The following is a 27,308-nucleotide window of genomic DNA, read 5'->3' as shown; positions in this document are numbered from 1 at the left end:
TCCCTTAGCAGATCAGCCTGGTATGCCTGCAAGATTGACATAGTATGCAGGCATGACGCAGCCTGACCTGCTGCCGAATATGCTTTACCCACCAAAGCCGAGGTGTTTCTTAAAGGCTTGGTGGGTAATGCCGGTGCCTTAAAAGATGATGCTGCTTCGGGGGAGAGATGGCTCGCAAGCGTCTCTTCCACACAAGGCAAAGCACCATAACCATGAGCCTTGGCTCCCATTATATTTGCATATGTTGAAGTCTGGGGACTAAACACTCTATATGACACCGGTTTTCTCCATGATTTCGACACCTCGGTGTGGAGATCATGGAAAAACGGCAGGCACCGGCGTGGAGGCTGCACACGTGACGGCAAAAATCTCTCATCCAACTTTGATTTAGAAACAGACTCCTGTCTAGTCACTGGCCATTCAATATTGAGTTTTTCAACAGCTCTTGTTAAAACCTCCATAAGCTCATCACTTTCGGGAGTGTGGGGTGGCGAATCCTCCACATCTCCCTCAACACTGACAACATCCAGCTCCTCAGAACTGGATAGCTGCAGCATTGGTGCCTCAGCCCGAGCGGAAGAAACCGCAGCGTGTGCTTCCGAACCCGGGACTGAGGCACTGGATCTCACAGGTGAAGGGAGAGATAAGGCAGAGCCCGTCTCAAACCCCGCTGTGAGATCCATCTGCGATCCCCACGATAAGCGCCGCCGCTCTGCCTCGGCAGAAGCGGGACCCGAACCGCGGGGAGCGCGCACCGAACCGCTCTCCTCAAAGAGCGCTCGGCGGGAGCGGAGCGTCCTTAACGGCAGACGCTCGCAATGCTCACAGTCTGCCCCCTCGAGAGCAGACTGGGCATGCTGAACTCCCAAACAAACAACACAAAGATCATGTGTATCCCCGCTCGTTAAATAACGCGAGCAGGGAGGAACACACTTCCTAAACTGTTGTTCGTCCGCCATATCTCTCAATATAAGGATAAATTGTTTGTGTGGTGCAGGGTATGTAAAGACAGACAATATCACACAGGGACAGATTCACATGTAGCGCGACTGAAAGCACAGAAGCTAATGCGCTTGTGTTTTTGGGGTGCTTTATAGTTTCCTGGTCGATGACGTCACCCGCCTATGACGTTTCATCTCTCCATTGGGCTGATTCCATACGTGCTTCATGACGCACAACGCAGGGGCGTTCCCGCAGCGTTTGACGCAGCTCGAAGTTCCCTTGAAAGGGAACAGCTTTTATTGAAACCAATAAAACCAACTTTGGATATGTCATAGTGCGACGAAAGACCGCCTCTCGGAAGAAGAGAAACGCCTACTTCTACATCATTGCCTCTTTAGCCCTGCCCACCAATTCGGACATGTCATGTAGTAGTAAATACAGGACAGATGCAAACATTTTTTTTATGTATGATATATGTATGATATACATAAAAACATTTATATGCAATAACTACAAAACAAAAACAAATTCAAAAATGAAATAAAAATGAAAGAGAATCACAAACATATTGAAAATTAATTTAGCCTCACAGACGTAATCATCTGACGTCATGTGCGTGCACACAAATGACAATGTATATGTACACTTTATTGAAAAGGATAACTATAAATAGCCTAAAAGAACGACAACGCTACATTCATTCAGAATTCTGTTGACAAAACACCATAAGTCATTCTCTGTCAATTATAACTGTGGTAACTTTATTTGCTATAACTAAGACTTATAAAAAATATGTAATACACATACATGTTTCACATTGTTGGCAAATGTTTCAACTATGTAATGAGATATTTTTCAACATTGAAAGTTTCACACATGGAATGGCAGTGACATTGAAAATTATTTGAATATGCATATGCTTGGGTGTTTGGAAGAGAGGGTCAAAAACAGGATAGATAATAGCTTATTACTTCTGTTTTTTGATGTAAAAATCTTGATAACATTATAAGTGAACCTCAGAGAACATACTGAAAAAATGCAGTTCATGACCCCTTTACTTAAGCAGCACAAAAAAGCACTCTAAAGTTCAACTAATTGCATTTAATACAAATTTTAACTAAAATGCATATTCATTTAATTGCAATTATCGTGAAATTAAGTTTCTGAAAACATATTCAGTACACACCGAAGTATAAACTTTTAGTAATTTTCTAAAGTGTAAAGTGTAATTTTCTAAAGTTCTTGCTAAAGTGTACAGCTTGAACTTAATGTACAGTCCCCACCCAACTTTGCATACTGAATTGCAATGGACTTTTCTTTCGGGCATCTATTTATGAGTCTATATAGCATAGGCCTATTTCTATCGATCTCTCTTCATTTCTTCTATCAAATAATGGTTTATTTCATTTTACATAGAACTTTAACACTATTCAATTGCCTTGAAAGAATTGATATTTGTTTCTGGAAATGCAAATCTAGTTGTTTTGTGAAACGAATCCCATACTTTAAGCTTATAAGAAGCAGTAATATTTTCCAAACATTTTCCTTCCCAACTGCATTTCCTTTCTGAGAAATGAAACTTCAAGTGCACCCCAGGGGGAAAGTAGTCTTGCAATTTGTGCGAAGAATACTGAGTTCAACCATTGATTTTCTTCAAAACTTCTTCCAGAGTTCCCAAGTCTGTTACTCTCACGAGTGCTTCAGGTTAAGCTTGGCTGACAGGCTGGATACAACATACAACATGTCGTCCCCTATTACCAGTAAATATCTACAGAACCTTTGCATTGCTCATACTGTAAATCAGGAAAACCCGTAACCAGTCTAAATTGTTACAAATTTAGATACTACATCAAATTTTGAATATTGAACTCGTAATCTTAAAATATGTCATAAACCTCAAGCAATGGTGGATGCAAACAGATGGAAGCTAAAATTTCTCGAGTCAAGTTCTATGAATAGTCTTCGTGAGAATACTCAAAACCGCCTTGAGGAAGTTCTGGGGGACATGGAGTCATACTGCTCTCTTGTCTCGAGGGTAACAGTGTCCTCCTCACGTGTCTATGGTTTCTCCTAACATCTGTTCCTCCCAATATTCTACCCAGAGATCTGGCCCTTCCTCATGAATGAAGAATCTGGGTGCTTTCACACTCCACCCCAAAAGCTCTAGTTCGTTTGCTTGGTGTGCAAAAGTGCATCTGGGATGTGGTTCTTGCGAACTCCCAGAACTGCGGAAGCGAACCACTGTTTGATGACGCATAATTGCAGCTTCGCATGCTTCCAGTCACACTTACTGCTGAAAGCGTTTCTTTCCGGCTCCGTTGTGGAAAAATCACTCTTCCCTTCTTCTAATGGGGACAACAACGGGTGGTGATATGCTCCGTCATACGCCCTGGCTTAAAAACGTGTGGCCGAATAAAGCATCTCATGACTGTAGATGGGCAGTGGCAAATGGATTAACACATTAATGCATTTGTTAGTTAAATAACGTGTTCCAGGAAATCTTTGTTCTTAGAGCCGCTCTGGTGCTCGAGAATGGAGAGCAAGTTTCGTTCGATTCGCCAATAGGAAAGACAATCAATTTAAATGAGAGGAAACATTTAAAAACCATGAAATGAAAAATGGGCTTGCATTTATAGAAAGTTGAATTAATAAGAAACTGCTCTGTTTGGAATGTAACTGTGAAAGTCATATTTGTCCAGAAGAGCTATAGGGAAAGTTTTCCAAAGGTCATATTTACTTTCACTGGTAAAAAGTCATATGTAATTCATATCATGACTTATTTAAAGCTGATGTGTGTAATTTGATATGGTTAAATAGTTTGCCCTATTTTCAGCTTAATGTGCAGACAAGGTGTGATTTTAAGAACGGACTACCCATTTATTCAAACCAAGAAGTCCAAATAAAACTGTTTATTGACATATAAATTGATAATGTTACATCATATTTGCAGAATAATTTTTATTTATTTATATATTTTTTGAGAGTTCTTAAAAGCTTCAAATAGTCCAGGCCTTGGCACTTTTTTATTTGTATTTTTTATTTTTTTTTGAATGCCTTGGGCGGGAATTATTTAAATGAGGGATATTGTGACATACTTTTCTGGAAGAGAACTCAAGACTACAATAGAGGTGTTTCAGGGACTTCAGAAACTGTGCTTGCTGATATAGAGAATAACTCCCTTTGGAGTGAATTTGTGCTTTGTAGTCTGTTATCATGCTCAAACAGCAACATTACACACTAAAGAAATATGAAAATAAAAAATATATATAATAATTTAAATAAAAAAAATATTATTTATCTCTTCTTATTCTTATTCCTGCAATTACATGTGGTGCTTAATTAAAAAAATCGCTGCTTTAAGAATATTTGGGTTAGTCTTGAATCCAAAATGTTATTATAATCATTCATAATTTGAATAATTTACATTTCTAATAATTTTTAGAGCATTTTGGTTTGCTGTAGTGAAGAAGAATAAGCACTGCAAAATGGCCACTCTAAGACCAAGCTGAATCCACTGTCCACTGGTTGCATCCGCAGTCAATCGAGTTAACGCCCAATCAGTAAATGGTAATCCATATATGGCTAGCACTCACTGGGGGAACATTATATCACCTAATGAATATTCATGAGCCAGGTTTATAATGTCCCCCCCCCATTTTCATTCCCATGGTACCGACTTCTCAGATTTTGGTGTTGTGACAAACCTAGCTGTAATAAAGTACAAAAAATTAAAATGCTTATAAGACTTATAAGATGTATTGTAACTCATTTGCTGGATGCTGAATATGGACAGAAGGAATGGTGACAGTTATGTGCATTTATTCATGCTTTATTTTTTATTCATACACATATAAAAGGTTCCATTATGTAACTCTGGTTATCAAGACCACTCCCACAGCTGTATTTAGAGGATGCTGGACGGATGGAGTGAGACTTGAGGGCCGTGATATGAATAACCATGAGCGTCACTGCAGTGCCATGGCGTCTCCTTACAGCTTCATGGGAGTGTTTGCACATCTGTCCAGGGCCTAGAGAAAGAGAAAGAGCCAAAATCAAAGAAAAGGGACGACAGGGAATGAGAAAGAAAGGCAGAAACAAACAAACAAAGATAATTAATAGCTTAAGTCTTGGCTGTGCGGGTCGATAGAATGTCTCCCATGGTGCTTTGCTCACATATATCTCCATTCTGTCTCTGCACCGCAGTGATACAGTAGATGAGTAGGATGTCCAACTGAATAATCCTATTACATTTTTCCCAATGACTTAGAAATTCAGTTTTTTTAAGTACATACGAAAGCATTTTCAATCTTATTAGTTGCCTTTGTTCCAAAGATTGATCCCTAAGTGTAGGATCTTCAATTAGATTGGGAGACAAAAGTCTGAGATCACTTGATGAAAAATAATTTAAGTTAAACGTTGAATTGAAACATGATTTTTAGAATACCTTTGGATTTGGTTTGTCGTGTTTTTTTCTTTAATCACATCAGCAGTCAAGCTGAATGAAATCCACAGATTTGTGTGAAACCTGATGATCCGTGTGCCATTCAGAATTGAACTTAGAACTGATTTTTAATTAAATATCAATTGAGTTTAAAAATCCATTATTTTATTTTATTGTCATTGTTTAAATTAAGTTAATAATCTCCCATTCCTGTCATTCCCATTCAAATTCAAATTCTACTTCCCAGGGGATGTGGCTAATTCACTTTTTAAAATCCAAGATATGATTCGAAAGGGAGCTAATTCATCAGTTCTGAATGATTAATTTTAACAAATTTGATTAGTGACCTAGAAATAGGTTAATTTTATATCATGTGTTTTTAATTCAAAATACTAAAACTTTGTTTATATGAATAAAATAAATCCCAGATTTTTAACATGGTCTCAGATTTTTGGGCCCTATACTGAAGGTGTTTATGAATGAAAGGATATTTGTGTAGCATTGCCTGCTTGGAGTAATTCCTTCATAATTCATGGCAACAGATGAATAAATAATGCAGATGAGAGAGCAGTGGTGTACCACAGAGAGCAAAGGGACTGAGCATGGTATCTTGCACCTCGTAATCTCTGCATGATAGGCTGATAAATAATGCTTACTTAATGTAATATAATATGTGATGTGCACAGAATTCTCTCAGTTATTTATAGCTGGCTGCAGTGAATCAGAGACAAATTGAATGGGTAAAGAGCAGTGACTTGTGTTGATCTTCTGAAATAAAGAGGCAAATAGTTTTTTCAGCTTTTTAGGTTTTCTTTTAAATCATTGTGAATTATTGTTCCATTTGATTTGTGCACGGTTGCTGGATTGAAAGCATATGGAACACCATTTACCTCCCTCTATCAACAAGCAACCAATATTTGTGTACACTCTAAACAATGCTGGGTTGTTTTAACCCAAATTTGGGTCAAATATGGACAAACCCAAATGTTGGGTTAAAAATGTAATTTAAAATTTTAACCCAACTTCAACTTTCACTTTCAACTGTACATTTTTAAATTACATTTTTAACCCAACATTTGGGTTTGTCCATATTTGACCCAAATTTGGGTTGAAACAATCCAGCATTTTTTAGAGTGTATGTGTATGTTAACATGTTGTTTACATTGTTGACATTGCTTCAAAAAGAATAACTGCAATAATCGAGTAAATTATTTATATTATCAATAGTCACCTTTTTCTAACCATTAATCAGCAAATCTTTTTTCTTTTTTTTTTTTGACTCTCTCTTGGACGAGGCCTCCCTTGTCTCCTCAGAGAAAACGGCCAGAGTAAAGATACCTTGTTACATTGAGGGTCCGTAGGCTATAGATGTTTGATTACGATGACCATATACTAACCTTAGCCCATACATTTTAAACGATGGACATGAAGAGCCGCCTCTTTGCCACATAATATCTGATCGTCTTATGATTTGTTCATCATTCCCTATACAGAGACTCAAGCATACCTTTTGAGCGCAAGACAGCACTCTTCAATTCCAGACCCGAAGGCATTCCCGACTTCATTTTTTTTTGTTTCTGCCCTGACCAGCACATGATTCAATTCAGTCTTCAGTCCTGCCTCCAGGGAAAAAGCTGAAAAACATTATGTTTGTGAAACGCCTCACTGTTTTTCTCCTCTGTCTTTTATGCTGTTTTCAAAGGAAGGCCTTGTGACATCTTAACCCAGGTATCAATATCAGTTATTTGCTTGTAATGTCTGTAACCGAGTGTTTTATCTAATACCGCAGTAGGTTCACGCTAATCAAATGAACACGTTTGTGTGCGATAAGTAGCCTACCGCACAAGATCATCCGAGGCATTGATGGGAAACACACTGCACCGGTTCCCTTTGTTGACTCTCCTTCAAGTAGAACCTCATTCGATATTTTCAATATCTTCTGGTTTCCAGTAATGGGCCAAATTTATAATGCGCTTGCTGCTGAGGGACCTTGAAGGGTCGAATTCTGAAATGAAGGAATAGATTTGGTGAGTTTTGAAAGGTGACTGCCACCAGCATATATCACCATGGAAAATGGTTGCCCAGTGGTACTGTGGAGTTGACTTGGGCCACCGCTGAGTGATGAGCAATCTTCAGCCGCAGCATGGCACAATAACAAAGTAAACAGCCTATGCTGCTCTCAGCATACATAAATCTACAATATTTGATAAATAAGATTTGCCTGCTGTAATTGATTCCATGTGGAGATCCAAATAGAAACCTCTGAGGCCCTGGTAAATATAATCAAGAGGGAGGTTAGTCATATGGTGAGTTACCTAAGGCTTTGTAATAATGGATCAATAATTATAATCTTCATAATTACTTGAGACAAACATGTAGATTATTATACATAGTGCTCGAGATTCAGTCTGACATTTACTCTCCTCTGCGATTCTGCTCAGGCTGTTCTCAGAAACCATGCATGCCTCATTCCAGGCGAGGTGCAAATGCAGTATGGATTCTGTTGATAAAAGTGCCCTGCTAAAAGGGATTTTTGAAATATATATATATATATCTAAGTTAGATTTATCCCAGTTGATGTTGTGGATTGCTAGGGTTCTTTATCATGTTGAAGTCTGTGAGAGTTCTTGAGGAAAACATGACAGACATCCAGTCACTCGTGAAAATGCGACTCTGTCTGGGTTTACCGTGTTCAATTGGGACGACAGAGGCATGAAGTCTCAAATCCTAAGCCAAAACTTTTGCGTCAAGAAAGAAGACAAACAACTTTTTTTTCCTCCATTGTGTGCTACTTTATAAATGTAGAAATAATGCATCGGCTTCCTTTTCTCTTGTGAAAATATAAATTGGGACAATAGAAAATCTTTATGATTTGAAATGAGCTATAAGTGAATGTTTCACAGAGAAATGAAAATGTACTCGCCTTTAATAAGAACTTTTATTTCCGTCTGTTTTCAGAGGGTTAGGAAGACTTGGAATATAGCGCATAACTATAACTTTTTATGATACCTGATTTCTTGTCCTTTTTGAAGCTTCTGTCCATTGTAATTGAATGGAAACATTGTTCAGAATTCTCTTTTCTTTTTTCCACAGACAATAGACAGTCATATTTGAAATGAGATGAGGGTGAATCAATACATGATGACAGAATATTTATTTTTGGGTGAACTGTCCCTTTAATTGTTAGCCAAGACAGGCTTCTAAAACATATGGGTGCTTTGTTAGTATCTTCTCTTGAGCTTTTTTCACAATGTGTCTGGAAAGGATAATTGACTCTGCCACCAATCAGGCGATCAAGTTCTGACATCCTGTCACTTTGACTATGGGCTTGACTCTGAATGTGTCATTATTATTATTAGAGCCTTCTCACAAAATTAGGTTGAGCCTTTTTTCCTTCTTATATATTTCCCTAAAGACCTTATGAAATGTTTTGCCATGCAATCTTTCTTTCTTTCTTTCTTTCTTTCTTTCTTTCTTTCTTTCTTTCTTTCTTTCTTTCTTTCTTTCTTTCTTTCTTTCTTTCTTTCTTTCTTTCTTTCTTTCTTTCTTTCTTTCCAAATAGCCATCAGGGGCTATGTGAACAACCAATCCCTGACCCCTGGAAATAATAGATGTTCCAATTCTAAAGAACATTTGATCTCAAATTGCATTATCAAATTGTTGTTACTTCTACTTTATTGGAAGTTTCTTAATACATTGCTCATGCCATAAGTTTCCATGGACACAGAAAGAGCTACTTTCAATCTGTTTTGGAAGTTGGTTCCAAAAAAGGAAGTAAATAAATAGAACACTGACCTACCCACACAAAGAACTCCTATAACTCAGTCAGTTTCTCCATCTTGTCAGTACCCATCTGTTCTCAGATCACCCCTCCTGCTGTTCGTTATTATTTGATTAAGCATCAAATATAACCCTGCTGGAAATGCATGTGCATATTTTGGTCAATTCATGCAAGACGTTCTTGAATGCTTCAAAACACCATTTGTTCCTTTTACAAAGTCATTTATTCCCATTAAAATAAATAAGCAAAATTTGATTAAAGTGTAATTCTATTACAACAGGTACTGTGCGCGAACATAACCATTTGAGTACAATTCTAAATTGCATTAGACTGACACAACAGCATTGGTTCAACCAATGGTGTGAGTTTGGGGTGGGACAACCAATGGCAGATGAGAAGGTTTGGAAAACCTGATTGGAAACAATCATTATTTTTTGCAATTCTCTTTTAGTTATCTCCATCTGTCTGTCTTGTCTGTCTCCTTTTTCTACTGTAAAACACTTTCTTTGAAATATAATAAAACAACTGTTTCATACACATCCACCCAAGTCACTGTGTGACTGTGTCTGCTTTAGTGTTGTCTCATTCAGTGACATTTGGAGTTCTTACCTTGAGGCCTTCAGTCATTTAAAATATCTCCTGACTCAAAGTAGCATATGCACACAGCAGAGGGCTGCAAGTGACTGCAAGACTCCTGCCAGTAGGAAGCCTCTCCATATGGCATCTTTGAGGGTTCTCTTTTCTGTCTAATTAAAGCCTTTAATGCAAATCAGTGTTCGTCTCTCAGCGAGGACAGGTCAAACGCTTTGAAAACGCCCTCTCCTTGGTACGGCAACTATCGGTTTGTGTGGAAGTTTACAAGGGCTCAGTGTTTTCTCAGAAAGGATATAAGAAGTTTAATGAGCTTATTATTATGCACTCTTTTTTCAGTTAATCTGCATATGACTATTTGCTGATATGACACGAGGTTAATTCAAGGCATCTGTGAAACTAAGAGGGTTGGAGATTGCAAAGATTAGACTTTCTACAACAAAAGACTACAACAAAAGAGGTAGCATATTTGTTAAACACAGTAAAGTACACAATAACAAAACAATAATGATAATGAGAACTGGTTCAATTTAAGGACCCAGCAGAGCAAAACCTTAACACATTGGGGATCCAAGGCTAAACAATGAAGATTCTCCGTAACATCCAGATTTTTCTACCATTTAACACCCTAATTTTTTTTTATTTTAATAGGCTTTAAAAATATAACTTTTAACTTTTGAAACAATCTTCCCATAAATCCATTATAATAAAAATCTAATTTAGCTGTGCCTTTAATATAGAAAGGCTCAACTCAGTCTTGTTCTGGGTTTCAAAATGTAAGTCATGGTCTGGATATGGGTCTCAGCTTATGTTCTCTGAAAGTGTCAGTCTAGTTTAATATACCTAATTACCTCCAGCACAGGTGGGTACGGTATCTTGACCATTACAGACAATTCCACAGCTCTGAATGGCTACTTGGACACTGTACAAAGTATCTCTTTGATTGAATGCTGCAATAAATTCAGTATCTTCTATTTTTCAGGTCCCTAGGACCGGCAGGTCTTGGCCTTGGTCTTAGGGGGTCTGGTATTGATCTCAGTCGACTGTGCAGAAAAAATGATAAGGATAAAACAAGCCACTTGACTTCATCGTAGAGTATAAACACTGTGGCTCTGTGGTGCATTTAGAACATTGTTCTATTCCAGTACACTAAAAATGTTTTTTCTTTCAGGTAACCTAAAAATGTGCTTTATGTGGTAACATCTAAATGAGCTTATGATTTAATATATCTGAATAGATCTGACTGCACTAGGTTACACTACCAAGTAATTTTTAAAGGTAAGATCAGTTTGAAATAGCTCCTTACGGTAACAAATGCCTATTTTTACAGAATATATTTGAGCCAAACATAGCAACGTCTCCCTCAACCAGTGCAGTGAGTTTGGACAGGACTACCAGTAATGAGCTGTTCGATGGGAGTTTTTAGATGTGTTGTTCTTTATTTTGCAACTGGTAATCATGACACTTTTTTTTCACAGGAAGTGTGTGTATCTCACAGTCGGTGAAAATCCCCCGTGAGCCAAAACCAGGAGAGTTTGATAAGATAATTAAGAGACTGGGAGAAAATCCGAATGCGAGGGTTGTTATTATATTTGCAAGTGAGGATGATATAAGGTGAGTGGATTCTGTTGTTTTTTAAATTAGCAACTATCTTAAAGGATTATACTATTTTTCTTTTTCCAGGAATTATATAGTATAAGTTCTTTATTGCAGCTACGACGAAGCAGTTAAACTCGTTTCTGCTATTAATTTGCTTTCTGCAGAGTTAAAAAGTTGATAAAAGAAACACCAACATGTGTATTGCATTCTAATCTAGCGTTTGAAATACACAACAAGGACTCTGCACGGAGGTGAAAAACTAATTTCCCTGACCTCTATTATAACATGTTTAATTTTGCCCCATGGGAACGTCTACAACACCCCAGCAATGAGCACCTGGAGTACCTAATCAGAACTATTAGAACCCAGCTGTTCTCATGAAAATTGACAAAAAGCCTTCACTTTAATGTGCTATTAGACATCCATTGAATAATAATCGTTTTAATTTGAAGGAATAATTATGGTCAAACTTTTTCAATTTGTTGCTTGCTTGAGCGTTCAGGATGACTGTTTAATCATGCTTCTCTAATTATTGTTTGTCAGCCATTGTCCTTGAGATCATAATGGTTTGTTTATCCATGTTCACATCGATGCACCTGTAATTCAGAAAGTATGTCTTTCCTAATGAAAAAAAGAAATGCTATAGACAACATGATGACATTAAAATGGCCCCTTTGTACTTTTAGACATGTTCTTGATTTTATTTTGCACGATATTCCAAAAATATCTTTCATTAGAATGTAACAACTTGATAACTTGCTTCAAGTTTCCTTTTTAGCTGGTGTCACCTCGGCCATGCAGATTGTTGATTAATATTAACCTATAACCAAATAGTTATTTAGGAATTGTATTAGGCTTTTGTTGTACAGGGGTTGGACAATGAAACTGAAATACTGACCAATATAGTGTTAGAGGTTTCATGCTTATATATGTGAGGCCTTGTGGCCGATCTTCATTGATTTTACATTCCATCAGTAAGACCAGAGTGTGAAGGTTGAATTAGTAGAGCAATAGCCTAGCTGTACATAAAATATTGCAATCCACACAGCATAATGTGTGACATATCAGAGCTCAAAAGAGGATAAATTGTTGGTGCACGTCTCGCTGGCTCATCTGTGACCAGGACAGCAAGTCTCTGTGGTGTATCAAGACTTCTAGAGCTGATGTATCCAGAATAATGTCGGCATGCCACCACGTAGGACGAACCACATCCAACAGGAGTAACTGTCGACGCAAGAGAAAGCTGTCTGTTCAGGTACTAAGCCAGGTTGTATTCAAAAAACATAAAACCACAGCTGCCCAACTCACTGCAGAATTAAATGCGCATGCACCTCGACTCTCCTGTTTCCACCAAAACTGTTTATCGGGAGCCCCACAGAGTCATTATTCATGGTCGGAATGCTTAAGCAAAACCTTTGGTCTCATGCCAATGCCAACTTTTTCCAATGGTGCCAACAGTGCAAATCTTGGGCTGTGGACAATGTGAAACATGTATTGTTCTCTGATGAGTCCACCTTCACTGTCTTTCCCACTTCAATGGGAGTTAACTTACGGTGTGAGAGGCCCCAAAGAGGCTTAACACCCGACTGTTGCTGTCCAGAGTGAAGCACGGGGATGGATCAGTGATGGTTTGGGCTGCTATATCATGGCATTTCTCTACTGTGCTTGATTGGCGCATCCCTGCCAAGGACTAACAAACCATTCTGGAGGACCATGTGCACCTAATGGTCAAACATTGTACCCTTAGGGCCTGTTGTTCACATATCGTGTCTTTTGCGCGCTCAAGTTCGTTATTTCAAATGTAGGCGCGTGGTATGCGCGCTCATAATGGAAGCGACACGGTCGCGGTGCGACGCGCTCGTTTTTTCCAAGCGCGTCCACGCCGCATCACGATAAAAACATCTCAACTTTCCAGAATGCCGCAACCGCACCGTAGGTCACGTGACAAGAACCAACCATAGCAACGACAGACGCCTCCGGAGCGCAACTGCCCTAGCGCTTTGGAAAAAGGAGCGCCTAGCGTTTCTACGCGTTTTTGGGCGCTATATGTGAATGGCGCCTTAAGGGGGTGCCGTGTATCAGCATGATAATGCACCAATACACTCAGAAAGACTTGTGACAGAATGGTTTGATGGTTATGAAAGTGAAGTTGAACATCTCTCATGGCCTGCAGAGTCACCAGATCTAAATATTTTTGAGCCACTTTTGGGTATTTTGGAGGAGCAAATCAGAAAATGTTTCCCTCCACCAGCATCACATAGTGACCTGGCCACTGCTCTTCAAGAGGAATGCATCAAAATCCCTCTGGCCACTGTGAAGGACAATTCCCAAGACGAATTGATGCTGTATTGGCCGCAAAAGGAGGCCCTACACCAGACTTATAAATGATTGTGGTCTAGAACCAGGTGTTTCAGTTTCATTCTCCAACCCCTGTAGTTAATGCTTCATTTTGAAAGTAAAATGTGTTGGGAATGGCGTCTCATGTTTAATGTAGGTAAATAAATAGCAGCAAGGGCATAGCCGGCAAAGATGTGGGCGAATTTAATACAGTTATTAAAATGTTGATAAGTTACTAGCATATAAGCCCAGAAAATTTATTCCACGGCTTATGGAAAACTCTGCATGCGAAGATGCTTCAAGTCTGTGTCTGTTTAAAAGACAGAAAATGATTTTGTGTGCACCGCCTGAAACATTCTTTATTGAGCCATTATTATCTTGGGGAAATGCTTTTGCTGTCAGTTGTGCATGACTAATTTTGACATCAATTGCTACTGTGCCTGACGGAGAATGCTTAGAAATTTCTGCGCTGAGCAGTGTCAATACTGACCTTTCAATAACACATTGATTTGCAGTTACTGTAAATGGAGAATCACCAAAGCACCACAGAAAGTAGACAACAATTGCAAACAAGTAATTAGAGTTGATGCGACTCAGAGCCGGGTAGAAAAGCCTATATTCAACTTTTTACTGCCACTCATCTTTTAACAGGCGGCTACTCCAGGCAGCAAAAAAAGCCAATCAGACGGGTCACTTCCTGTGGGTGGGGTCAGATAGCTGGGGCTCGAAAATATCGCCAGTGCTTCACCAGGAGGAAATGGCCGAGGGAGCTGTCACCATCCTACCCAAACGACAGTCCATCAGAGGCAAGTGACAGATTAAATCCTCCACTTGTCAGTGGTTGCTCTCATCCATTAGAGAGCATGTCTGAACCAGAGCTTGTGCTTAATGTTTTATGACAACACATTAGCTACTTGTGATGCATTTAATAATCATAACAAGTTATGATGCATGCATAGTGTTAAAGGAATAGTTCACTCAAAAACAAAGATTCCTTCAAATATGCAACTTACTTTCTTCAGTGGAACACAAAAAGAGGACTTTGAAATATCCTCCTCCAGCACTTTTCCATACAAAAAAGTACCAGCAAGCTCTGAAAGAGCACTATAGAAGTGGACAATCGACTTGTATGCTTTTATTCCAAGTCTTTTAAAGCCATTTAATGGTTTGTGTGAATGACGGACCAAATTGTAAGTCGTAATTCGCTGAAAGCCTCCATTTAAATATGGTGCATTCTGATTGATTGTTAATGACATCATTAAGGATCTTGTGTGTAGGACTGAACGATGTGGCAAAAAAAAAAAAAAATTCTTTCAGAACAAGACAATACCACATCATTCTATATTGATATTTATCACAATATTCTTTAACAAGGGAGGAAATGCATGTACACGTAACTTTTTGTTTACATGCAAGTAAACTCCACAGAGTAAGTTAACTTTTAATATGGGGCCCATGAAATCGGTTTATGCATCCATTTTCTCCCAAATTCTGTGTTTTCGTTTTAAAAAATCTGTTATATGCTTCAATAACCAATTAAAAATTGTCTAATGACATGAATTCATAAAATTGTAACAATTTAATCAAACTTTTAATCAAATGAAAATATACCAATTATTTTACAACAAAACAACTGCTGTGGTAACTGCAGTATAAACTACATACAGATTGTTCAAAAAATGCCCCCCTATGTGTTCCACAGAAAAATAGCAACTTATTTGGAATGACTTGAGGATGAGTAAATGATGATATCATTTTTGGGTGAACTTTTCATAGCAAAATAGAACATTCTCGGTGAGACAAAAATGATGTTACATGCAAATGTTCCGTCAAATCATGTTGCTCTCTGAAGTTCATTGGCTGAGAGCTTTGACTCTGACAGAGCGCATTAAAGTGACACAGATCTCATCGATCTACCCTCAGGCTTTGATCGCTACTTCACCAGCCGCACGCTCGAGAACAACCGGAGGAATATCTGGTTTGCAGAGTTCTGGGAGAACAATTTCAACTGCAAGCTCAGCCGCCATGCCTTGAAGAAGGGATCTGGCATTAAGAAATGCACAAGTAAGTATCTCTCCCTCTCCCTCTGGCAATACTCCATTTCACAGAGCTCCATAAAAGTGAGAAAAGGGAGAAGCCAAATCTATCGTAAAAGACTAGGCCTGCTTTTCTCAGATCGCCTGAAATGGGCCTTTGTTTACACCAGAGTCTGATTAGTCATACCACAGCAAAGCTGTTCTACGTCTGATGTTTTCTGATGCACAGCAGCAGCATCCCTACGCTAAGCACACAGAACCAATGCAATCCAGCCAATTGGAAAAGAGATGATGATCTTTAATTGATTCGAGCCTTCTCTCAGGGGAAGAGCCGCCCGTGGCGGCCCCGTCAGTTATAAGTTCAGCCCCGGTCAGAGCCCGTCCGTTTGGATGTGAAGAAAGGTTGACTCCTAGCAACACATTTCAGGCATCATCCAATCAGTGCGGGTTGCGATCTTACGAGGAGGGGTTTCCGCCGGCAGACCTTTTCGAGGGTGGCTACGGTAGCGCATCTAATTCTCAGCATGTAGCCTACCGAGCATTACAGCGCTTACTGCACTGCACCAGTAAGCAGGGCAGGATATTAACCTCTCGGTTCAGTATCGGTGCGGTGACCTCCTAGAGACGGCGGAAGTCAAATTATATGCGACTGTGGCAAAGGGGCTCACTGTAACATCTCAACGCGCTAAATGTCACCGTGCATAATCCTTGTCAGTGTGCTCACTTGTAATGGCTGGCCTTTAGCGTGCTGCAAGAAGTATCTGGCCTGAAACCAAATCCATCGCTCCGCCACAACATAATAAATCACTTTTTCTTTATGCTAATTGCTGTGCCCACAAGAAAATTCATCATTGTTACCTTACATTCTTGAATAGCCATTGGTGATTAAATGCCGTGCGCCTATTCACTTGATTAAAAAATATGGTAGGTTGTTTTCTGTGTGCGTGAATGAGATGCAAACCTTGCCACTGAGCACAGCTTTTTCTTTCTTCTGTGGTAGTTTTGTGCTTGAACATATTCTTGCATGCTTTTGCTACACCCAAGGGCTCACATCTAAAAAACGTGGCGTGTGAGTGCATTGCACAAACTGAATGCTGACATCAGGCTTGATTATTCATGTAAAGAACAATTTGGCATTTGCCATGCACATTGTAGCAGATTTATAATGCCACGTGGGAAATGAAAATGGTGTTAAGACTGTTTGCACAGCTTTATTAGTTTAAGAAAACGACTTCATGTTGAAATACAATGCAGCCTTAACTGGGTCGCATCCTCTAACAGCTTTGTCTCAAAGGGAGGATGTAATATTTGTCTGAAAGCACGAATTCAGAACCGGAGGCCACTACGGCTGTGGCTGGATAAACCTTTATCGTTCGCCGTGGAGTCTCGAGTTAGCATAGCGACGGTCTCCAGGGTCTGGGGGTTTTCAGTGCTGCAATAAATGCTGATGGAGATTAACAGTCTAGATCTGCATGTATTTTCCATTAAGGTTTAGCTAGCATGGTTCCTAGCATGTCGTGCATTCAGGACCAGTACTTTCTGATACAATTCTGAGTTTGTTTTGCATAGTGTTATTAGCACAGTGAGGAGTTGTTGTTTTTTTAGTCATCTAGACAGACTACAGTGTAGCCTCAAATATAGCCTCAGAGGGACAATGCTAATGCATGAGTCAACAGGCACCCACAGATTTGCCTGAATTCCAGCTGACTTTTTCGATAATGACTAATGTGATGGAGGATCTGTGAAACATATTTGGGGTATGAATCAAAGCTGATTCTATGACAACACTGTCTTTCATCCATTTCATTAGCTGTGAGCTGGGTTTTACATACACTATGCAAGGTATTATTTGCAGTATTTATTTATTTATTTGATGTTTTCAGATTAAAGACTTATGAAACCGCATTTAGCTTATACTAATAATCAAGCAGCACAATGCTATATATATATATATATATATACCATTTTTATGTTCTTTAAAGATGTCTCTTATGCTCACCAAGGCTGCATTTGTTTGATCAAAAAACAGTAATATTGTGTATTAATATTATAACAGTTAAAAAAAAGAATTACTCCAGTCGTCAGTGTCACATGATCCTTCAGAAATCCTTCTAATCTAATGTACATTTACATACTGTAAATTCCTGTATAATGTTGTGATGATTAAAATCACAAATTTTACTGTTTTATTTTTGATTAGTCAAAATAGTATAATGTTGACAATTTAGATTATTGCCATAGCCTGAAAATATTTATTGCCTTTTTGTATGGGACACGATTTTCAATATTGGTGCATCTCTAACTATAATATTTTTGCAAGCATATATTTAGTATTTAATGCATATTATATTTATTTATCACTAACTGTTTTCGGTGATTATTATTATGATTTGAATTCACTTTTTTTTCTTTTTTTTTTTGGTAAACATTGCAGATGTAATGATGGTCACAAGCACAGAGATGCAGCTTCAATTTAACCAAGCAGAATGCTTACAAACCTGGTTCACTCACAGATAATTTCAAGTCATTTCAAGTTCACTTTGATTCGGACGTGCCTGAACATAGTGTTGACCAATTGATTGAATTGTTTACTCTGTAATTAGTCAGTCCTGTTCCATCAGTTTGACCCATTGATGTGGATTTGTGCACTAACGGTGTAATCAAGCAATCACAGCAATGTTTGCCAGTATATTGCCGTTCCCTCCTCACATTCGCTGTAGGAGCTTAGTGAGAACACATCGAGCTCAAGGGAAGTCCCCCGCTGAAACTTAATCCACTGATGTCGCTGTTGGAGAGTGCTATACTTTAGAAAAACTAATGATAAAGAAGTCATTTGATGTCATATTTCTTATTTAAAGTGTTCCTTTTTTTTGTAGAAAGGTCAATGGTTGAAGCAAGACACAAATGGCACAAATATATTTTTCACCTTGAGGCCCTTAAGCCTGATTTTTGGCCTTTATTGACATGCTGTCAGCTTGTTCAATTCATGAAACACGTGCAGGACCAATTTCTGTGTAAATCATTCATAAATTGTTTGGTTCATGTTTCACGAATGAGTCCCAGTGTGCACCGCCTATCTGACTGTGGTATAGTTTTGACATCAAGATCCAACCCCAAAATCAAATGACTTTATTGGTGTATTGATTTAAAAAGCTTAAAATGGCATTTTTAGGGGTCAGTAAGATTTTTTTTAATACTTTCATTAAGAAAGGACAAATTAAATTGATCAAAACTGCAGTGAAGACATGTACCATATTCATTTTTTTTTTTCTTTTGAACTTTCAATTTGTCAAAGAATCCTTAAAAAAAATTGGTTTCCACAAAAAATTAAAGCAGCACAACTATTTTTAATATTGATGATAATAAAAAATGTTTATAGAGCAGCAAATCAGCATATAAGAATGATTTATGAAGGATCATGTGACACTGAAGACCAGAGCAATGGATCACTTCTTTCAAAACCATTAAAACAACCTTACCAACCCCAAATTTTTGTATGGTAGTGTGTGTTAGATTTAGTACAAAAGCACATGTATGCATCATGTTGAATTTAATTTAGATAATGCATTCGATAGCAAGTTAATGAGTACAGAAATGTATGGCATTGCTGTTTTATCAGAGAGAATGCAATGCTTGAATATAAAGACTGTGTTGACCCCCACGCTTATCGAAGATCCAGCAGCCAGAGATAGAAGAGTGCTCTACATCAATGCTGCGATTTTCCAGCCCTCACAAAAGCCCTCTGGTTACTGTCGGATTAAAAGGCTGGATATCTCAGCGTTCAGCTCTCTCTGCCTCTCCTCCTCTCTACCTCCTTCCCATTCTCTATCTCTCGCTCTCTGTCTTTCTCTGTTTGTAGCACTCGGCTCTGCTTTTATCAGGGTTGAACATACAGGAAATTTTCCATGCAGGGAGCAGCTTGTGATTATGGATTGCACATGTTGAGATGGATCTCTGTGATATCAGAGGATGGGAGGACAAACTTTAGCTTGTTGACATCTGTTTGCTGTAGTTACATGATTTCACTGCTCTCTTGAGTAGGGGTGACGTGCAGCCTGACTTTTGAGTCCATTTTGTAGCTTATACTCAGTGTTTCCGGTGGGGTAGTGACCCAAAAATAGTCAAATAGTCGTGTATTGATAGGATTGGATAATAAATAAGCGTAGCAACTTATAAAGTACCAATGCATTTTTTAAAGAACATTTTATTTTTTACAATTTGGGTTCCATTTTGGTGCTTCACTTGGGTCCTAAAACAGAACTGGTTGAGAACCACTAATCTAGTTGCTACAGGCTACTAAGCGGCTTAATCAAATTGCATAGCACCATTCTTATTCTTGCCAATTTTTTTGTGTTTAATATGTATCCAGATAGTCAGTAATTATCTACATGCACATTGTAGCCAAGTAGCATCGGATTGACTGATGCTGATAAATAAATATTAGCCTGAGTATTGATTGTACACAAAATGCCTCATTTAACTAGTTTCAAAAGGTATAAATGTTGGAGGGAAATGTTGCTGCTGGCAAAAAGGTTTAATTTGATCCATGTTTTTTTTATTTTGCCAAATGACCAGAAAAAGCAGTTCCAGTGTAAGCATCTCAATTCATTGTTACAGAATATATATGGTGTAGTGGCCCAAATATTTCCCACAAAATGGGCCTCAGAAAGTAGTTTTTATAAATGTATGTATAGAGTTAAGCACTCAAATCAGATGCAGTCATCCAGGAATTATAAAATAAAAAATAAGCTATAAAATGCAAAGATAAATTGCATAAATTGCGTTCTCAGTTCAAAAAACAAACCAAACGATTATTTAAAATAAACATCAATGTATAATGCACACTTAGCTTGAAAGAGAGTTGTTAGTTCAGGAGTCGAATGGACCGTTGTTCTGCGGAAACATCTTTTGTCAGCTGTCTGGATCAGTTTGATCATTGGTATTCATGGATGTAAGTATGATGCCGCTGTAAAGATGCACACAGATCTGCTGAATCGTGCAGCCCTGTGCCACATAATTTCAAACACTCAAGCAGTGTTTAAGAAAATGTTGAGCAAATTCTTTCATCGGTCCACTTACTATGCAGCGATACTTGTCTTAATCAGAGTCTTTGTTTCATTTTCAGCAAAAATATCTAAACATTCTTAACTCTATAAATTAAGTTAAATATGTTACTACTACCTCTCTGGATCGCAGTGTGTATATGGAAATTGAATGCAGATGAGGCTCTTCATAATAAGCTGTTGTAAGCTTGCATTCGCAATGTTCTGCTAATTTAGATTAGCAGGTCCAAGAGTATGTGAGAATGGGTTTATGAATCTGAAAAACATATGTGTGTGTGTGCAAAATTTGCCATTGTAACACCACCTGTCCTGTAGAGGAAGCACACAAACCTAGCACAGAAACTTGTGTTACCCAAGTGAATCTCCTGCAGTTAACTACTGGTGAAGAATATGTAACTTTTTTCCACCACACTGAGATGTATAGTGTTGGCAGGAAGCAAAACTAAGAAAAGAGTGGTCATTCCACAAACATTTTCACATTAATTGCTTTTTGAGCAAAGCAATATACAGCAAAGCTAATTTTGCATGTACCCGTGAACACAACCTCAGCACTCAGCACATTGTTTGCATCTCTCCTTCCTTGCAACTTATACTCAATGGGGATTGTAAGGCAAGTTTGGCCCTGTTTACACCTGGTATTAAGATGTGTTTTGGTCGATCAGATCACAAGGGAGAGACATATCCATTTACACCTGTATTTGAATCCATATCTTTTGTCCACTTTCAACCACTTCTGTCCTGATTGCTTCAAGTGGAGGGTCAATGTATGGATGGTAAATGTATAGGGTTTTTGCAGACCTTTCGATCTAATGGGCAAAATAAGCTCTCGCAATTTACATATGAACGTGCCCGGAGATAACAGAAAAACACACAGAGAACAGCAGCTTTCGTTTCTGCTCTGACAGCCGCAAGGCCGAAATATCAAGTGCGTGTTAGAAATCAGGAATGGTGAAAGAACATTGTGCTTGGTACATTGTTCATCTTCAAACCAAACTTGGGTCTTCAGCCGACAAAGTTTAATCCCGTCTGGCTAGCGTGCTTCTCATAATTGTCATGCATTAAGTCAGTAGGCGGAGAGTAGGTCTTCTGTGGCTGATCAACACATTTGACCACATGAGCTTTTACACTACGAAAGCAATCCGGTCAAATGCGTTTTCGACTGGAAAGTGGTCGAAAGTGGTCAAACTCAAACCGTTTTAGACCCCATTTACTCCTGTATTTAGCTTCATCTTCTTGGGAACTTGACATAGAAATGTTTGAAAACCACTGGATTGAGTAAAGTATTGTTGAGGTTTTAGTGAATTGCTTGCAGTGAAATTAAGTTGAGACCAAACATTTGTTGCATCTGCTTATCTTTAAGAAATAAATATATGGTTCCCACTATAGGGCTATTTCTAAAGCAAAGATGAAACACAAGACGCCCATCTTTGTATTCAAAAAGTGTTGAAGGATGTCTCCTAGGGGCGATCCATGGGATCTGGATTGCCAAGCTTTAATAAGGTTCTTTGGTTCCCAACAAAACCTCCCTCAGGCGTGGTGGAGGAGACATCATATGTCTTAAATGCTTAGGATGGGAGCGTGGATCAAAACGACCTATCTTTCATCCAGAAGAGATGACTGATAAATGCAGAGGTGAGGCAGATTCCATCTATTATCACCATCCCACCTAAATGTTGTGTATGGATTATAGAGGTGGGCTTGTAAATCCTTACGAAGAGCAATATATGAGTCATCAAAAATGTGCCTTTGAGTAGTAAGTGTAACGGTTGGCATAAAAGTTAAAGAATGACTTACAATGTAAAACAAACATTTAAACAGACTGTTGAAGAAAAGTTTTTTTCTACATATATGTAAATGTACTATTAATATTTAGATTGTCTGGACCTTAGACAAAAAGCCTGAAGCCTCAACAAAATATTACCTGAATTATTTTTGAAAGGGCAGAAATAATTACCCTCTTTCTTTGATTGCTGGAGGGATTTTTGAGGTCCGAGATCCAAAACTAATGTATGCAACATCTAAAGCAGTCATTCTGTCCTTTGAATCAATAATAGCAGCTATCTCCATGCTGAATATTTTAATTCATTCGTCGGAAGTTAATGGATTGCTTTTATACAGTAAGTGCATTCAGAGACTGCACTCCTTGAGTAAGGCGCACACCACAACCATTTCTATAGACCGCTCACATTGTGTCTGAATCAAAAGCACTTTGTATCAAGATTTTTTTTTTTTTTTTTACCGTTGCTGAGGTTAAGGCTACAGCAGAGTTTCCACAAAATCCTTTGAGAAAAAATTCACTCGTCCGAAACCACAAACAAGAGACTTAAGTGAGACAAAATACTCTGGAGGTTTTTCTGGCAAATGGGGAGAGTCAGAGCCATTATTCCCAGTGAGAGCATGAGCCCTCAGAGCAGGACATCTAGTGTCTTTAAAGCCCCGGAGCAGCGAGAGGTACGGAAGGTTATGAGCGTGCTACTCTGTCACGGCCACCTTTCAGCCCCCGACAAACTCTCTGAGATGCCTCCCTTAATTGCAAAGGATTCCTCGAACGGCGGCCGGCTCTATAGCAATCGTGGATGTGTTTAGAATCTAGGATGAGGAGTTGGTACTCGTAACTGTCGGATTTGTAGATTTTGTGTTTAAAGGGTTTTGTTTCGCTCTGCTTTGTTAATTTTTTTGATGCCAATCAATTGAATCATTTGTATCAATATTCTGTGAGAAAATGCCCCAAATGAAGATAAAACCATTTTTAAAATCAAATTTCATTTTGAATTATTTTCATGCATTTATTTATTTATTTGATCTCTATGAATTATTTTTTTAAATGGGATCAAAATGCATTAAGTATGCAATGAATTTAATTGAATTAATCATATTATTTGGTGAAAAGAAATGCCCCATATGAAGATGAAATATAAATATTTTATTAATTTTAAATGGTATTTATTAATTATATTATTTATTAGCAATTATTATTATTTTTTTATTTATTGATTAATTAAATAAATTGTATTTTATTTTCTGCGATTTTTATGTTCTAATAGAAGTTCTACGTTTTATTTTTATCTTTATGTTTCAGTGTTGTCACAGTACTTAGTGTTTGAATTATTTGATAAAAATATATTAAATAAAACAATGTTTTTCAGCAAATCAGTGCATGTTAATAAATAATGTTACCAAGTTGTACAGTAGTGTATGTGAATGTGCTCAGATGAGGAGTTAACTTGTAACTTGTCACATTTGAAGGATTTTTGTGTGCACACAAACGCCATGAATGGGTGTGTTCGTCTGCCAGAGAGAGTGCTAATGCGTTTGTGTGTTTGCGTACGAAGAGCATTAAGAAGTGTGTGGGCTAGCCGTCCTCCCCCAGTGTGAAAGATTTACAATGGATTTTTTCCACGGCGGAAGTCGAACATGCCCAACCCCCCCCCCCCCCCCCACCCCCCAAATAGTTATGCTTGTGGTGAACAATTACACAAGCAAAACCTGCCTCTTTAATTTAGGGTTTTCAAGATGCAAAGGGACTGTCGAGGATGTTAAATTGCCTTTGGCTTTCTGTTTAAGGCAAAGCTGAAGTGCTGGTGATTAGAAACCCTAGAAGAATAGGACAGACATTTCTTTACTAACAGCAGCTTCTAGAATTTTTTTTTTTTTTGTTGAAAAAAACACTCTGGCTTTGTTTAGATAAGAAAAGGTTTGCAAATGTAGGAAGAGAAGGGATATGGATGGGTTTGTCTTGGGCGAACATGCAAAGAGTATTGAGTAAAAGAGGAAACCAGCCTTTTGAAATTTCAAACAACAATAAAATACTGCACTAAGCGGCATTAACCTGAAAGGAATCCTATTGTATGGAGTAATGATTGTTCTTTCAGTTTTTGCAGTTTGAAATATTGTAAAAGTACTGTAAACGCTGGCATTAGCTCAAAATGACAATGTCACAGGCTTTATTCTAAAGAGTGTACCCTGCAATCTGCCAACCTGACATCTGACAGCTATCTCTCCGGTTTGTTCTGGCAGGGTCATAATTGAAACAGCTCCTTTGCAATTAAGACCTTACACAAAAAAAAAAAACATGCTGAGCAACTCCAGCTCTAATGAATATACAGCTGTCTGGCATGATTATATGAGCGCTGAGAGATAATTAATCTTGCTTGCTCTCTCCATGTCTATTATTCCACCCTCGTGTGTTACCAGACCTCTTTCATTTAAACGTGGCATAAAGAGCAAGATATACGGGACTTGGATAACTGAACATGTGAGATGACAACTCGTGGCATATTGTATATTTGATTATTTTCTTCCCCTTTCTATTTAAATACTATTTAACAAGCCCTGTAGAAATGATTTCAAATACAACCTTTTACACATACAACTGTACAGTACTGTAAGAAGTCAACTGGTTGCCCCTCCTTTTTATTTTTTTTTTATTTTTTTTTTATTATTTAACTTTTAAAAATATATATATTATTTAACTTTGTTTTAAATAGGGATGCCATTTTTTTTAAGTATGCAGATTAATTAATTGAATTAATATATCAGTATATGCACTGTAAAAAAAATTGGAAAAAAATATACGCCTTTCAGTGAATCACATAATTAATATTCATGACCCAAGCTGTGCCTGAATATAAATTTTTTTATTATATCATAATTGTCACAACGTTTTAGGCCTAATTATGAAACATTTATGACAAAAATGCTAGAATGATGCTTCTTTACATATTCTAATGGCATCTCAAATTAGTGTATCCGTAGCAACTAGGCATTTAAAATTGTCACACTTGTGAAGAGAGCTTGATGAGATTTATAATGTGCCTTTTTCAGATCATTCTTACATCCCTGTAACGGTTTTATAGCTCCGGATATAAGTCTTACTACAATTCCATATGTGTCCATTATCTATTTGATAGGATGATAGAACACTGAGCTGCTACCTTAATGGAAATGTGCGCTACTTTTTGGCAGAATTACGTCCCATGTGTTTAAGAACCAGGTTTTGTCATTGATCAAGAAATTGCTTACTGTTTGTTCTTAACCATCTGCATTCATTTATGTAGGAGCATTCACTTTCAATGTACATTGTTCATTTTTTCTTCTTTCTTTTTTTTTTTTTTTTACTTTCATGCAACTGAAACAAAACATTTCCTGAATGCATTCTGGAAATGTTGTTGTTGCTGGCAAGCTGATTAATTTGATGTGTAAAGATTTACCCTTGATAAAACTGTAACACCACTGTACACAATGCTTGTTAAAGAAGCAATGCGCTCGAAATTATTATATATTGAATTGTCTTTATCAGTTGGTAAATATTACAAGTATGTTCTTCTTGTCCTCAAAAGCTGTTTGCTTAAAACTTCAGTTAATTTGTAAAGATTTCATAAAATAAGACACATTTGTGTTTGGCTCAGAACTAAAATGCAATCTTGAGGAAGGAACAGTTTAAATAGTTTGATTGCATCACATTAGAACTACTAATATATATATATATATATATATATATATATATATATATATATATATAAATTAGGGCTGTCAAACGATTAATCACAATTAATCGCATCCAAAATAAAAGTTTGTGTTTACATAATATATGTGTGTGTACTGTGTATAATTATTTTGTATATAAATGCACACATGTATATATTTAAGAAAAATATGTTATTTATATAATATAAAATGTTTATATTTATATAAAATATACATTATATATAGGCTACATTCAGTCTATATACAGTATATACATGCAAATATTTCTTAAATACACATGCATGTGTGGGTATTTATGTATTAAAAATAATTATACACAGTACACACACATATATTATGTAAACACAAACTTTTATTTTGGATGCGATTAATCGTTTGACAGCCCTAATATAAATAAAATAAATTCAGAGATTCACCAAAAGCCTTGCCTCAAGCTCACAGCTGGTTTAACAGTGAGATTGTGAGGTGGCAAGTAACTCAGTATAGAAAGCATCAAGCTGTGCAACATCAGCCGCTTCCAGTGCTCTCCTAGACTAGAGTAAGTGTGACAATTCAGTCAAAATCTAATGACACTTCAGTTCATGCAAACGTTTTCTTTCATCTGTCAGATCAAGAGCGGATCGGAAAAGACTCGTCCTATGAGCAAGAAGGAAAGGTGATGTTCGTGATTGACGCAGTGTACGCAATGGCGCACGCCCTCCACAACATGCACAAAGACCTGTGCCCTGGCAAGGTGGGACTCTGCTCCAAAATGGACCCTGTTGATGGAACCCTCCTGCTAAAGTACATCCGCGCTGTCAAGATTTCAGGTAAACGGTTTACCTTCTGCATTACCGCTCTTCTGTTTGTCCTTCCACAGACCTACCAGCACAGAGCAAACATCTGTTTATGGGTGCTTAAGAAAAGGGATTTTTGCATAATTATCCCTCTGTCGGTGAATTAAAGTTTCTTCATGACAGCACAACAATTTTAAAACGACTCTCTCCCAGGAGACGTTTTTGAAAGCTGTCCAAAATCCTTTTTTCTAAAGC

The 27,308-nt window shown here is 37.8% G+C and overlaps 1 protein-coding gene across 2 annotated transcripts in view; it reads left to right on the top strand.

Moving 5' to 3' along the window:
- Positions 1-27,308, top strand: part of grm4 (glutamate receptor, metabotropic 4) — a 135,327-nt gene that overhangs the window by 67,528 nt on the left and 40,491 nt on the right. For both annotated transcript variants that reach the window (XM_056270561.1, XM_056270562.1), the window contains exons 3-6: positions 11,234-11,369; positions 14,343-14,497; positions 15,615-15,755; positions 26,886-27,086. In XM_056270561.1, coding sequence (XP_056126536.1) covers positions 11,234-11,369; positions 14,343-14,497; positions 15,615-15,755; positions 26,886-27,086 — 633 coding nt within the window. The remainder of the gene's footprint in view (positions 1-11,233; positions 11,370-14,342; positions 14,498-15,614; positions 15,756-26,885; positions 27,087-27,308) is intronic.

The sequence above is a fragment of the Rhinichthys klamathensis genome, unplaced genomic scaffold (genome assembly GCF_029890125.1).
Source record: "Rhinichthys klamathensis goyatoka isolate OS25496 unplaced genomic scaffold, OSU_Roscu_1.1 h1tg000303l_1, whole genome shotgun sequence".
NCBI classification, from domain to species: Eukaryota; Metazoa; Chordata; class Actinopteri; order Cypriniformes; family Leuciscidae; genus Rhinichthys; species Rhinichthys klamathensis.
This window is presented reverse-complemented; position numbering and strand designations above follow the sequence as displayed.